This window comes from Canis lupus, chromosome 17 (assembly GCF_011100685.1).
Source record: "Canis lupus familiaris isolate Mischka breed German Shepherd chromosome 17, alternate assembly UU_Cfam_GSD_1.0, whole genome shotgun sequence".
Taxonomy (NCBI): Eukaryota; Metazoa; Chordata; class Mammalia; order Carnivora; family Canidae; genus Canis; species Canis lupus.
Genome location: NC_049238.1, coordinates 39,784,535 through 39,800,041, shown reverse-complemented (window position 1 = coordinate 39,800,041; position 15,507 = coordinate 39,784,535). Strand labels below are relative to the sequence as shown.

General features: G+C 42.4%; 1 protein-coding gene across 1 annotated transcript in view; it reads left to right on the top strand.

The window, feature by feature from the left end:
- The window catches only part of USP39 (ubiquitin specific peptidase 39), a 32,410-nt gene extending 18,345 nt beyond the window's left edge, over positions 1 to 14,065 (top strand). Inside the window, exons 10-13 of the mRNA XM_038561559.1 lie at positions 4,202 to 4,344; positions 9,693 to 9,828; positions 12,332 to 12,418; positions 13,560 to 14,065. Coding sequence (XP_038417487.1) covers positions 4,202 to 4,344; positions 9,693 to 9,828; positions 12,332 to 12,418; positions 13,560 to 13,607 — 414 coding nt within the window. The 3' untranslated portion in view covers positions 13,608 to 14,065. The remainder of the gene's footprint in view (positions 1 to 4,201; positions 4,345 to 9,692; positions 9,829 to 12,331; positions 12,419 to 13,559) is intronic.
- The last annotated feature ends 1,442 nt before the right edge of the window (positions 14,066 to 15,507 follow it).

Sequence of the window (15,507 nt, the reverse complement as noted above, 5' to 3'; positions counted from 1 at the left end):
CCCAGAACTCCGGGATCACACCCTGAGCCGAAGGCAGACGCTCAACCACTGAACCACCCAGGCGTCCCAGAATTTTTTTAGCTTAATGTCTCATTCCCTACTGTTTCTGCCTTTTCATTAGCTAAGGTTCTTTTTTTTTCAGATATTAAATACCCATAAAAAGTTCACTAAAAGAGAAACTGTATTGAAAGGCATCTATCTCTTTAGGATCTTAGGGAGACTTGAACTGAGCAGGACTTGGAAGGATGAAACGAGAGTGCAGGTGTTGTCAGAAGTGGCGGTCTGTTGATTGTCCCTTGTACAGGCTGCCATTACCTTATCTCCAAGGCCCTGCCTCTGCTCCAGGTTCCCTGGACGGAGTTGAAAGGCCTGTTTGAATCAGATGTCCATTCTATTCAAGGACCCTGTGACTAGGGGCCTTTCCTTGAAAAGGCTGAATTGTGAGCTTGACAGGCACCCCAGAACTCCAAAACATACCTCCCCTGACCTCCATCACTGTTTCTGTCCAGTGCCCAAGTCCGTTGTCAGGTACTGTTAGCAAGTTTAGTAAGCAAAACAGTCTCTTGATGTCATGTATAGTGGCAGCTGCCCATGTCTCTCACATACACGCACATACACACACACACACAGATTGGTAAAAATGATACCTAAGATGTCTAACCTGTGTTTTAGACTCGTTTCATTTTGGGGAGGTGAAAGAGACACTTTAGGGTTTGTGTAGCTCAATTTCTTTATTTCATGATTTTAAGTGACAGAACTGGGAATCTAAACTCAGATTTTTCATCTGACTTTTTCAGCCATGCCACTCTTGGTCCCTGTTATCACTGTTTGTTCAAACTTAAGTAATTTTGAGATTCCCATGAACCCTCAGTATCGATTTAAATTGATTTTTACTATAATAATACTTGTTAGTATAAATGTAAACTTTGGTATAAGCTCATTATACCTATAGCTTTTAAGCAAGCATGAAATTATAACATGTTTATAAGTTATGCAGAGGGGGATCCCTGGGTGGCTCAGCAGTTTAGCGCCTGCCTTTGGCCCAGGGTGTGATCGTGGAGTCCCAGGATCAAGTCCCACATTGGGCCCCCTGCATAGAGCCTACCTTGTCTCTGCCTCTCTGTCTCTGTATCTCTCATGAATAAATAAGTAAAATGTTTAAAAAAAAAAAGTTATGCAGACAAAACTTTGAAACTAATAAAATTGATTAATGGTGCTATTACATTACAATATGATGTGTAGTTACAGCTAAATTATTCCTTGCTATATGAATGTGGTTTGCTGTCCATGGTGAAGTCCCCTGCCCCACCATTTTCTCAGGAACTCCTGAGAAAACTTTGAGGCTGTGATATCATTTAGGTGTTAAATCTTTCCCTAGTCTGAGATAATTAAAAAGAATGCTTCTTGATGTCTACTTGTTCATAGATTTAGATATAACAGTGAAATCTCTTAGCATTTACCTGATTAAAAAATTTTTTTGGTGGGGGGCACCTGGCTGGCTCAGTCGGGGGAGCATGTAACTCTTGATCTTGGGGTTGTAAATTCAAGCCCCACATTGGGTGTAGACATTACTTAAAAACCTTTGGGGCACCTGGGGGGCTCAGTTGGTGTAGTGTCTGCCTTCAGCTCAGGTCATGATCTTGGGGTCTTGGGATTAAGCTCTGTATTGGGCTCTCTGCTTAGCGGGGAGTCTGCTTCTCCCTCAGACCTTTTCCCCTCCCCCGCTCCTGCTTGTGCTCTCGCTCACTCTGTTCTCACACAGGCACGCGTGCTCTGTCTCTCTCTCAAATGAGTAAATTAAAAAAAAAAAAAACAAAAAACCCCAAACTTTAAATTTTTTTTTTTTTTTTTTGGCTTTTAACACAGTATGTTATTTCAACCACACAGAAGTTACTTGATACCAACAAAAAGATATTTTTTCCAGTAGTGTTTATATCTGTAGATGATCAAAAATTTGTCAGAAGTGTGCCTGTGGTGTGTGTACCAGAGATGGAAAGCTTATTTTTTCAGTGTTCTCAGGTTACTCATCATGTGACAGGGAACTTGATTTAAAAAAAACAACACACAGCTTTATTGAGATATAATTCACATACCATACAGTGAACCCATTTAAGGTTTATAACTGAGGGCACCTGGGTGGCTCAGTTGGTCAAGTGTCACCCTTTGGCTCAGCTCATGATCTCGAGGTCCTAGGATCAAGCCCTTTGTTGGGCTCCTTCTTCCTTAGGGAACCTGCTTCTCCCTCTGTCTCACGTGAATAAATGAATAAAATCTTTAAAAAAATGAAGTTTATAATTGAATGGTTTTTACTATATCCACAGATTTGCTACCACCACAGTTAGTTTTAGAACATTTTCATCATTTGTGTTTTCATCACCCTTCAGTTACCATCTCAACCTTCTCCTTTCCCCTAGTTATGGGCAGCCTTTTTATTTTTTTTTTTTCAAGATTTTTAAAAATTTATTTGACAGAGATAAGCAGGGGAAGTGGCAGGCAAAGGGGGAGGGTGGCTTCCCACTAAGCAGGGAGCCCGATGCAATGTGGGGCTCCATCCCAGGACCCCGGGATCATGACCTGAGTCAAAGGCAGATGCTTAACAATAGAGCCACCCAGATGGCAACTTCTAATCTACTTTCTCTCTCTGGATTTGCCTATTCTGGACATTTCTTGTAAGTAGAATTCTATAATATGTGGTCTTCTATGATTTGCTTCTTTCACTTAGTGTAATGTTTTCAAGGTTCATCCATATTGTAGTATGTGTCACTACTTCATTCCTTTTTGTGGCCAAATAATATCTCATTGTGTGAATATACCATATCTCGTTTATCCGTACAGCGGTCAATGGACATTTGGGATTGTTTCTACCTTTCGGCTACTGTCAATAATGCTGCCATAAATATTAGTCTACAAGTTGTCCTGTGAACGTGTTTTCATTTCTCTTGGGTGGTAATTAAGCGAAATTGTTAGGCTTTCTGGTAACTTGTTTAGCCATTTGAGGAGCTGCCAGACTATTTCCTGAAGTGGCTACACCGTGTTGTATTTCTGTCAGTAGTATAGGAGTGTTCCAGTTTGTCTACATCTTCACCTTCATCTAACAGTTGTTATTGTTCATCTTCTGAGTTAGAAACATCCTACCTAATAGGTGTGAAGTGGTAGCTCATTATGGTTTTGAGTTGTATTTCCGTGATGACTAATGCTGTTAAAGTGTCTTTTCATGTGGTCCTGGGCCCTTTGTGTATCATCTTTGGAGAACTGTCTCTTTAGATCCTTTGTATATTTTTTAATTGGGTTATCTGTTTATTATTGAGTTGGAATGCTTTATATCATCTGGATTCCAGTCCTTTATCAGATATCTGATTTTGCAGACATTTTCTCCTCTTTTGTAGAGTGCATCTTCACCCTCTTGATAGTATTGTTTGAAGCATAGAAGATTTAAGTTTCGATGAAATTCTGTCTAGGTGTTCTTTTGAAGTGTGTGCTTTTGGTTTCATATGTAAGAATCCATTGTTAAATCCCAGGCCTGGAAAATTTACCGATATGTTTTCTTCTAAGACTTTTGTGGTTTTAGTTCTTAGATCTGCTAGGATACTCTCAATGATAAGCAGCCCTTCACTGCTTCAAAAGTACTTGTTCAGTGGGTGTATGCCTCTCTGGTCAGGAGGTGCTTCTTTATTTTGAATTCAGTGAGACTTTTGTCGTTTTAATTCTGCAGCTTTTAACAAATCTTGTTTTTCATCTGACATTTTTGCTTTCATTGTAAAAACACACACCCACATTGCCATGGGTGGAGTTCAGCAGCATGCTCATGTGCTGGTGTAAACATGGCCCGCAGTTGTATTTTAGGCAACCTTAGCTGCATTGCTGTCCCAGACCCTTTATGTGGCTTCTGGAATCAGGTGTCTTCTGAATTCTTAAGCTCAAGGTAGGATTATATTTAAAAATCAAACAAGGGGACCTGGGTGGCTCAGTGGTTAACTGTCTGGTCGTGATCTCAGGTCCTGGGATTGAGTCCTGCATCAGGTTCCCCTCAGGGAGCCTGCTTCTCCCACTACCTATGTCTGCCTCTCTCGCTCTCTCTGTTTCTCATAAATAAATAAAGAAAATCTTAAAAAAGATTTTAACAAGCCAAGCAAAAACAAAACTTACTCCCTGCCCCAGTATTCCAGCACTGATTTGATAATTTCCCTCTTACTCTGTCTAGGAATATAAGACCTACAAGGAGAACTTTCTAAAGCGCTTCCAGCTCACCAAGCTCCCTCCATATCTCATCTTTTGTATTAAGAGATTCACTAAAAACAATTTCTTTGTGGAGAAGAATCCAACTATTGTCAACTTCCCTATTACGTGAGTATTCTGCTTCACTTCCTCTTAGGGGTAGTGAGCCTGAATCTCTTTTCATATTTTTGTACCATTTATTTGGGACTGTCTTAGAGATTGCTGGGAACAGAGCCTACAGACACTGCGTAAGTTAAGGGTTCTTTTTGGAAAGATACAAATATTTCAGGGACTTCAAAGATAGATGTTTACCTCGAGGCGGTCTTCCTTTCACCTTTTCTCCTCTTGTCCTCTTGCTTGCTGGGAAGTGTGTAGTCTTTCAATGTAGGAAAAAATAGTTGATGAAAGTAGGGCAGGACAGGTAGGATGCTGCCTGGCCATGAAGATGCTCTCGGGAAGTTGGAGTCTGACTATCTTGGTGGTCATTGCATCTTCTTGCATATTGTAGGTAGGCATGGATAGTGGTGATGGTTCCACATTTGTCTTGTCATCTTTGGGTCCTTCTGTCTTAATTTTTTCCCCAGAAGGTAAAATCTAGATTGTGTTTAATTTCTCCCTAGTGGCAAGAAAGATAAATTTTGATATATGGTCTTATTTTTAGTTTATCATGCAGTTGTCTTTTTACTAACATTTATGAGTATATTATTATTATTATTATTATTTTTAAAGATTTTATCTATTTATTCGTGAGAGACAGAGAGAGAGAGAGAGAGAGAGAGAGAGAGGCAGAGACAGGCAGGGGGAGAAGCAGACTTCATGCAGGGAGCCCGACATGGGACTGGATCCCGGGTCTCCAGGATCACATCCTGGACTGAAGGCGGCGCTAAACTGCTGAGCCACCCGGGCTGCCCATTTGAGTATTTTAATGCAAATTGGGAGGAGTTGTACAAGATGCTTTCATTTTGCTGTACTTTCTAACTCAGAAAGTTCCTGCAAGATCCTTTTGGAGGTAGATAGTTGGTTTCCAATTCTCAGGAGACGTGGTTTTTCATACTCTGAACAAAATATCTTTGAGAACATGGAGAAACCTGGTGGTAGGACTGGTAGGAGGAAGTGTGGGTCTCTTTGCTGGCATTTAGAAAAGATAAGAATGGAGCCCTAAAGTAGTTTTTGGTCAAAAAGGATTTGGGTGTATATATGACAGAATTAACTTGATGTTTAGCTCAGTAGGGATGTTTTTTGTGTTTTTTTTTTTCCCCCCAAACCTTCATAGAGTAGTTTGGGAGCTGTGATTTATAAATGCTCATCCCTTCCTTCCTTTCCTTCTCTCTCCATCCCTCTCAGTTTTTTTTTTTTTTAATTTTTTATTTTTTTAATTTATTTTTTATTGGTGTTCAATTTACTAACATACAGAATAACCCCCAGTGCCCGTCACCCATTCACTCCCACCCCCCGCCCTCCTCCCCTTCTACCACCCCCAGTTCGTTTCCCAGAGTTAGCAGTCTTTACGTTCTGTCTCCCTTTCTGGTATTTCCCACACATTTCTTCTCCCTTCCCTTATATTCCCTTTCACTATTATTTATATTTCCCAAATGAATGAGAACATATAATGTTTGTCCTTCTCTGATTGACTTACTTCACTCAGCCCTCTCAGTTTCTCAGTTGCCTAAACTACACCAAGACTGCCAATTTTCTCCTTTGAAAATGGTCCTAGGTCTTACTTCTTTGTAGTGTTTTTAAGACGGTAGTACCTGAAAGTGAAGAGGCTTCAGTGCTGTGCCATTCTAGCTGTGTGACTTTGGGCAGGTTATTTGCATATATATTGGAGTTATTCATACATGGATAAAATGAGAGCTTGGACTAGGTGAACCCTAGGAATCCTTCCAAGAATAACGTTTTATTTTTCCAGTTCCACAATCACCAGGAATCTGAGAACAATTGCGGGGATGAGGAGAGAAAACCCCTAGTTAGTATTACAGGAAAATCTCTTCGCTTTTCAAAACCACACTCTTTGTCATGTTCTTCACTAGCATCTTGTCTGTGTGACAGATAGAGTGAAATTGGATATGGAAGCCAGCTCTCTGCTATCTTGAGTGAGACAGTAGAGAACCTTTCTCTGTAAGTCCATGTAGTGAGGTTTTCTTTCAGAACTGGACTCTTGTGAATTGTCACAGTCACCAGTGTGTTCCTGGTAGGAGGGAGTGCTCTGGACTCTAGGACAGTTCCAGAGGAAGGAGGACTGTGTATTGATAATAGTTCCTGCTCAGTCACCACAGAAATGTCCTTACTCTGTTGGTTTCTTTTACATTGCACTTGGATTATATTTTTTTGGCTACCAGCTGCATTTAGGTTTTTGGTAACTGACTTCAGTAGTTTGTCCTTGAAAAGCTTACTTTGGAGAATTTGAGAAAAAGTTAAATCCTTTATTTCTTTTAGGTTTTATTTATTTATTGGAGAGAGAGAGCACGAACAGGGGAGGGGCAGAAGGAGAGGGATAAACAGACTTCCCGCTGAGCAGGAAGCCTGATGTGGGCTCTATCCCAGGACCTTGGGATCATGACCTGAGCCAAAGGCAGGCGCTTAACTGACTGAGTTAAGTGCCTGGGTGCAGGCACCCAAGAAAAAGATAAATTCTTACCTAGTCAGCCTTTCAGAGACTAATTCTGGAAATCTGCACTTTAAATGCATTATGCACTATAATTACTTAGGATGTAATATGGTTCTAGATTAGCTAAAGCCTACACTCTTTTTAAAGAATTATTTATTTTAGAGAGAGAGTGTACACACACACAAGACCGAGAAAGAGCAAGAGAGCAAGCTCGTGCAAGTGGCAGGAAGGGCAGAGGGGAAGGGAGAGGAAGAGGAAAGAATCCCAAGCAGACTCCATGCTGAGGGAAGAGCTAAATGTGGGGTTCAGTTTCATGATCCATGAGATCATGAGCTGAGCCAAAACCAAGAGTCAGACATTTAACTGACTGAGCCACCCAGGTGCCCCTAAAGTCTCTACTTTTGCAAAAGTCTCTTTTCATACCTAATTTTTCTCCTGTGTTTTATTCATAACACATCTTTTTACCAGAGATTGAGCGGATTTGCAATGATTAGGTGCCCTCTGCTGGTTTGGGGATAGGGTTTTGGAGCACAGGATTAAAGCTGTACTTCCAGCTAATTAGGTGTTCTCTGAATTGAGCTGTTTTGATTAGGAGAGGAGTGTGGTGGGCTCCTTTGGCTATTTTCTAAAACAAAATGATTTAAAAAAAAGATTTTATTTATTCATGAGAGAGACGGAGAGGTAGAGACATAGGCAGAGGGAGGTGTAGGCTCCCTCTGGGAAGCTGGATGTGAGACTTGATCCCAGGACCCTGAAAGTAGATGCTCAACCACTGAGCCACCCAGGCATCCCAAATCAAAATGATTTAACATGTTTTCATTCCTTTGTCACTTAACAGTTTTGATTCAGTCATGAAAACTGAAGTATTTATACTTCTGAAGATTCTCTAGGATTTCTTTTTTTTAAATTTTTTTTTTTTTTAATTTTTATTTATTTATGATAGTCACAGAGAGAGAGAGAGAGAGGCGCAGAGACACAGGCAGAGGGAGAAGCAGGCTCCATGCACCGGGAGCCCAACGTGGGACTCGATCCCGGGTCTCCAGGATCGCGCCCTGGGCCAAAGGCAGGCGCCAAACCGCTGCGCCACCCAGGGATCCTCTCTCTAGGATTTCTTAAGACAGACATGTCTGGACAGCTGTTTTTATGTTTTTTTTTTTTTTAAGATTTTATTTTTTCATGAGAGATACAGAGAGAGAGAGAGAGAGAGAGGCAGAGACACAGGCAGAGGGAGAAGCAGGGTCCATGCAGGGAGCCCAACACAGACTTGATCCCGGGTCTCTAGGATCATGCCCTGGGCTGAAGGCGGCGCTAAATCGCTGAGCCACCGTGGCTGCCCAGGACAGCTGTTTTTAAAGCTGAGGATCACTAGCACCAGAAGATAGCTCTTTGCAGCCAGCAGGCATTTTGGCTCTCTAGAGCTTTCATGGATTTCTTTCAACTCATATCTAAATTATCTTCAACAATAAATGTTGCAATCTACACTGTACGCTATTAGTCTATAGAAAAGGATAGCTGTTACTAACATGTAGAATGCTATTGGAACAAAGTTGCATGTTTATTACTACATGGTTTACATAGAAAAATTTTTGGGCAGATAATATATACACAGTCTATAATTCAGAGGCAGATACACATCTGGAAGTGACCACAGACATGACCACTGTTAGCATTTTCCATGAATCCTTCACTTATGATGTTACTGAATTTCATATTTTGAGTGGTAGTATGTCATCAGACAGCACGCCAGTTCTATAGAGATTAGGAATATGATATAGTCTCTCTTATTTATGTTACTGGTCACAGTTTCCCTGTTTATAGGGAAGTTCTTCACAATTGTCTTTGTCCCATCTTCACAGTTGACAATTATCATAACATTGACTGCAATAACTGGTGTATACATTTATGCTTCAACTGATGGTTAGAATCCAACAAATAAAACGCAAAAGGAGATTTAATTCCAGACTCAAGAATGCTTCTCTATACTTGAAAGTGAATATTCAGACACCCAAAATAAAATAGATATATCCAAGTCTCAGTTGAAGGGACAGCTTCTTCTGGCAACCAAAACTGAGGAATTCGGAAGCTGTGGAGTAGCCAGGGTGGGTACATAAAGAAGAGAAAGCCGGAAAAAAAAAAAAAAAAAAAAAAGAAGAGAAAGCCGGGCTGCCAAAGGAGGGAGAAGAACAAAGCGGATGTCAGTAGCAGAAAAGAGGGCAAATGGCCCCCTTGGATTTTGCTTCTTCTTTAAGTCCTAGTTTTGGCAACATTTCTGCTTTACCTTGAATAAATTCCCCTTTTGTGTTGAAGCTACTGGTTTGCCTGGTTAGCCTTAGTGAAATTGTTAAAATGATTCTCTACAGTGGTGACTCGCAGAATCATGTGGTCAGGCCTTCCCTAGCCAGAGGCTGTCAACGGAACACTGCACCTGTGGGATTCCCAGAGAGAGCAGGGGGGTGATGTGTTACTCCTGTGGTCTCCCTTAACCCTCACCATCTCCGAGGAGATGGGGCCGCTCCTTTTCATATCTGAGAAGAGCTTTAGGCTCAACCTGCTCAAATGCCTACATACCTCTGAAGTAGCAGAGCCCTCATTCCAATTCTAATGTGAATGACACGAGGCTGTGCAGTTTTGATGGCGAGGCCTGCTTTTACAGTGTGCTTTCCCCGTAGAGCCCATCTTGCTCGTTTGACTCATTTTTGTGGCAAAGTATGTGAATTTCCAGCAAGCTGGATTTCATGGTTCTGCAAGTATACCTAGATCCAGGGCCCTAAAGTAGGGGTCAGTAGCTCTCTAGTCCGTTGATGGAGGACAGTTTCCCTGACCTCCATAGCCTTTGTCTGATACTTGGATTTATTTTCATCATCACTAGAAATGTGGATCTGAGAGAATACTTGTCTGAAGAAGTACAAGCAGTGCACAAGAATACTACCTATGACCTCATTGCCAACATTGTACACGACGGCAAGCCCTCGGAGGGCTCCTACCGGATCCACGTGCTTCATCACGTGAGTGGCAAAAATGGTGGCTGTTCCTTTGGCATTTCAGTGGCCTGCTCTCTTTACCTCGCCCTGTCTTGGCCTTGGTGTTCTGCAACTAATAGAGCTGTCAGTGGTTAGTTCCAGGCAGTGGGTCTCAGTTGTGGCTGCATGTTGGACTCACCTGGGGAGATTTTAAAATCCTGATTGATGCCTGGGACATTCAAAGCCAGTTATATTAGAACAAATTGTTTTTTCACCTGGAATAGAGGCCAGGGCTGTTGCTAAATATGCTGTAGTGCACAGGAAGCCCCCATAACAAAGAATTATCTGGCTCGAAATGTCAGAGTTAAGAGACTGTATTAGATTATGTGGAGGTGGGAACCAGGCGTCATGGTGTTAAAATTATCCATGAGATCCCATTGTGCAGCCAAGGTTGAGCACCACTATCCTAGACTAGAGCCTTACCCTCTGAAGTGGAATCCTTGAACTGGTAGCACTGACACCATATGAGAACTTGCTAGAAATGCAGAATCTTAGGCCCCATGCAAACCTACGGAGTCAGAATCTGCATTTTGACAAGACTCTCTGGTATGTAATTATAGTCTATGAAGCACTGGTTTAAAGGTTTCTTTCAGCTAAAAAAACTGTTTTGAATTTGTCTCAAGCTAAAAATGGATGAAACATGTACTTAAGATATGTTTGGTATCACATGGATGATTAGCATAGATTGTTTTAGTTTGATTAGCCTTCTGGGAATAGGGGGAAAATAAGTAGCTCTGTTTATCAAAGATTTTACTGTGTGCTAGAAAGTATGAGTGTTTAATAATGTATTATTTGAGAGGGAGAGGAGTGCAGAGAGAATCTTAAGCAGGCTCTGTGCTAAGTGCAGAGCCCCTTAAGCAGGCTCTGTGCTAAGTGCAGAGCCCCATATGGGGCTGGATTGTGTTTGGATTGCATAGCCCTGAGAACATGAACTGAGTGGAAACCAAGAGTCGGATAATTAACTGACTGTGACACCCAGGGGCCCCTGACTTATATCTTTAACACAACCTCTAAGACAGGCATTAATACCTTTTTTTTTCCTTTTTTTAAAAATTGAGAGCAGGAGAGAAAACCACAAGTCAGGGGAGGGATGGAGGGAGAGGGAGAAAGAATCTCCAGCAGACTCCCTGCAGAGGGAGCCCGATGCAGGACCTAATCTCAGGACAAGATCATGACCTGAGCCAAATCAAGAGTTGGACATTGAACTGATTGAGCCACCCAGGGGCCCCAGTACCTTTTTTTTTTTTTTAAATCAACCAAGGAAACCTAGCTTCAGAGTTTGAGTAATTTACCTGAAGTTGGTAGATTTGGGATTTGAACCCTGATACTTATTTTTTTTTCCTTTAACATTTATTTATTTATTTTATAGAGAGAGAAAGAGGGAGAGTGCATGTGTGAGCAGGAGTAGGGCAGAGGGAGGAGAGAGAGAATCCTCAAGCAGGCTCCCTGATGAGTGTGGAGCCTAATATGGGGCTTGATCCCAGGACCCTGAGATCATGACCTGAGCCAAAATCAAGAGTTGGCCACTTCACTGATTGAGCCACCCAGGCGCCCTTGGTTTCACCAGGTTCTTAACCAGTCCTCAATACAGGAATAGGGGCTTGATTGTGTGATCCTGAGCATTTCTTATGTTTCCTATATTCTGAACTCTTGGACTATCTGGGATATCTGTAGTCTGTAGTATCTGTCTTTGGCATTTCTTTGAAGTTTGGATGGATGAGGCAGGTGAGCTTCCAGCAGTGCCTCTGCCATAATCCAGAAGCCTCTTTTTCTCCCTTATGTATGGCAGCATGAAGTAAGGTAGGTTTGCTGTATTTGCAGCACTGATTTTATGGACCAAAGGAAACAGGTTAGTATTTTGAACTGTGTCCATGAAGGACACTTTTCTTGGCTCTTGCTGTGTTCTCTGGGATGGGGTGTGGGGATGTCTACTTTTAGGCTTTCCCAGTAGTTAACACTGCACCTGCTCAGTGTGTGTAGTCTGTCTGTTTTTTTTTTTTTTTTTTTTTAAGATTTCATTTATCTATTCATGAGAGACACAGAGAGAGGTAGAGACATAGGCAGAGGGAGAAAGAAGCAGGCTCCTCACAGGGAGCCTGATGTGGGACTCAATCCCTGGACCCCAGGATCACGCCTGGAGCCGAAGGCAGATGCAGGCATCCCTAGTCTGTCATTTTTGAACAGCAAGGAGTTATCTTAGATGAGGAGTAGAGGGCTACCTCTTACCTAAATTCTTAAAAGTGTTGGGAGACTCCATTATACTTCAAGGAATCCTCGGCAGGGGTTGAGTTTGCCAAGATCAGCACTCCAAAAGCTCTTTAAATTGAATGATGCCAAGCAGAAGTCATGCACCCTCTTAATTATGATTCTTGCTGAGAGATGGTCTAGTGGCTATTCCGATTTTTCTCACTTTTTTTCTGCAGTCCTTTCCTTCTGTACCTTTTGGTTTTAGGGAGGAGACTAACCTATCCCTTAATACTTTTTGCAGGGGACGGGCAAATGGTATGAATTACAAGACTTGCAGGTGACTGACATCCTTCCCCAGATGATCACGCTCTCGGAGGCTTATATTCAGGTGCGTTGGCCACGAACTTGCTATGTGCTGAACAGATAGGGTGTGGGGCCAGTGAGAGGAATGATGTGAGTGAAGGCAAGACGTGATATTGAGTTAAAGCCTTGGTTAGGCTGGGTACCTGTTGGGATGCACTGAGGAGTGCATCTGGCAAGAGGAGGCCAGATTATATAGCCCTGTGAACCTAGGAGTGATTGTTAGAAAAGAGAAGGGCAGGGAAGCGTGGAAGATTTGTGGATGAGCGAGGAGGTTATGTGTGTGGCCAGGTTAGTTTTGCAGAGGTATGTGGTCTGGTTTCAAGGAGGAAGAGTCTAGGCTTATCAGGACCCTAGCTAAAAGTCGACTCTGAAGCTTTCCTCAGCATCCCAGGCCAAGTTAGCACTCTTTATGACTCCACAGCATTTTCTGCATGTCTTTACCAGAGTACCAACCTTATTATTTTAACATCTTCTCTATCGAGAGCTCATGGAACAGAGTATCTCTACTTTTTATAACTGTCTGGTACCTGGCAAAGAAGGAAGACAGAGACTAAGAAAAAGCTATAGCTTTGTTTTGTCTTGTCATGCAATAAGTTTGTTTACAGACATTCTGAATATGTTGAATTTAAGTTTGATCCATTTTTCAAAGAGACAGCAGCTCTTAAAAATGTTCTGTTTTACACCTGCTTAATGTATTAAATAAAATCTCCTTTTTTTTTTTAAGATTTTATTTATTTATTCATGAGAGACACAGAGAGAGGGAGTCAGAGACAAAGGCAGAGGGAGAAGCAGGCTCCATGCAGGGAGCTCAGTGTGGGACTCGATCCTGGGATCATGCCCTGAGCCAGCGGCAGACACTTAGCTGCTGAGCCACCAGGCATCCCGAGATAGCTTTTTCTTTAGTGACTTTGTCTATGAGAATAAGCTTAACTATGAGTTCTTTTTTAGAAAGTGAGTTTGGCATGGAAAGTAAAGAGAAGGGGGATGGGTAGAAAAATAAAAAGCAAAAGGGAATTTTCTGAAAGATGATTGAGTTAGTTTCGGAGGACATGCAAATATGTATGTGGAGTGACAGGCTGTCCCTGGCCTAGGGTGGAAGAGGTATTTGATAATGTGTGTGGATTGAATGCCAGCTCCTACCTGCGTGTTGTATTTGTTTCTTACAGATTTGGAAGAGGCGAGATAATGATGAAACCAACCAGCAGGGGGCTTGAAGGAAAAGTTTAGGGCTTTGCTCCCAGTGCCTTTGGCTGAAGATGTAATAATACCAAGGCTGTAGCTGAACATAGGCTGATTGGCACATTCCTGGAGCCAGCTGTTTTGTGGATTTGGGTTCACACCAGGACATCAGAGGGGCTCACCTGCCTGGGATGGGTCTGCACTGTCCCCCAGCTGTTCTTTGATCAGTTGATTATAGACTGATGCCCCCTTCTCCTTCGTATCTAGCTCCCCTCTAGTTTTAGCAGGCCAGAACTCTTTTACATGTGTGTGTAATTTTTTTCTGGGCATCTGGAAATATCCAAAGGACAAGATAATGTCTTCTGCACATCACAGCCTCAGGATTCTAGGAATCCAGTAATATTCTTCTGCCATCATAGATATTTTTTGGTGTGGCTCTCTTCATTTCCTGCTGTGTTTTTTGGAATGGATTAAATGTTTTCCTGTTTTTAAACCAGCCTCTTGTTTTATATCCTTCCCTTAGGCTATTGTCAGCATGTGGGTGGTGTGTCATTTGGGATGTATTTTGTCTCTATTGGTAACAAAATATCTGACTAAAGCAATACATTCCTGTGCTTAACTAGAAGTGTGAAGATGGGCTATTTCAGCCTTAGGTGCAGGACTCTGTGAGGGTAAAGGGAGGGAAGATAAGCAGGAGGGACATCTGACTGCAGCACAGTTCTGAGAAAGTCTCAGCCCGGCCAGCGGGGAGCCCAGAGCAAAGGTTGCCAGTCAGCAGAGTCAAGCAGAAATGGCTTTTTTCAAGTTCAGTCCTTGATATTAAGACCGGCCTGGAGAAAGTATGACCTCAGCCCAAGCACTGTGGCAGAGCTGAAAATGTGAGAGATCTGGATACAGTGGCTGGTGGCAACCAGTCAACCACAGCAAGTTCTCCTAAAGGTAGGAGCCCTGCATGTCTGTGGCTGCCACCCTTACTTCTGGGAGTCAGTGCTGTCCCTGGGGCATCCCTATTTTCCTTTACCTCTTTGACAGCTTCAGTATGTCCTTTGCTGACCCTTCTTCCTCTCCAGCTGTTAAAGCTTGAGATTCCTCAGGACTGCTAGGCCCTCTCCTCAGTGTGCTTCCTCCTTGGGCCATTTAAAATATGTCCATGGCTTCACCTGTCCCCTTAAGGGAGATGGCTTCTGTCTGGATCCTAGACTTCTCTACGTTCTTGAACTTTAGAACCAGCTGCCTATTTAATATATTTTGGGTGTCTTAAAGTCAGTTCAAACCCAACATTGTTCAAAACTGAGCTTGTGAATTTTCTTCTCAAACTTGGCTCTTTTCCAGTGGTTTCTATAGAGGTGTAGGATTCTACCTTCATCCTGTTAATAATTTGGAAATTTATGCCAAAATCCTTCTTTCCCCACCCCCACTTCCCTCATCTAATCTATTACCAAGTCCTGTCAATTTCACATTTTAAGTGTCTCTTGAATCTCCATACTTTAATCCCCTCCCATTGTCTAGGCTAAACTAGTGCCAGCCTAGTCCGGGTCCAGTTAAAAGAGAGAAACCATACAGTAATTTGATCAGGGAAAACTTAATTTCAAGAATTATTAACTATAACAGGATTGGAGTCACAAGGGATTGACTGGTATAAAAGAACTCGAAAGAATTGTAGGAACAGCAGGTGTAAGGAACAGCTATCACCCCTAGGGCTGAGATGGTGTCTAAGGCTGAGATCCAGACCTCGCTGAAAGTCTGACCCCTGAAACCCGTCCATGGTCTCTAATGTGTCAGGAAACGCTGTTTATGGGGACTCATCTTTGCTTCCAAACTGCCTGGGGAGGAGAGGAGCACCCAGAGCATCTGTAACCTCTGCAGGAACCAGGCACCGGGGAATCTGTGAGGCCTGTAAGAGCCTGGCGCCAGAGAAAGCTGCACGTTTCTTTC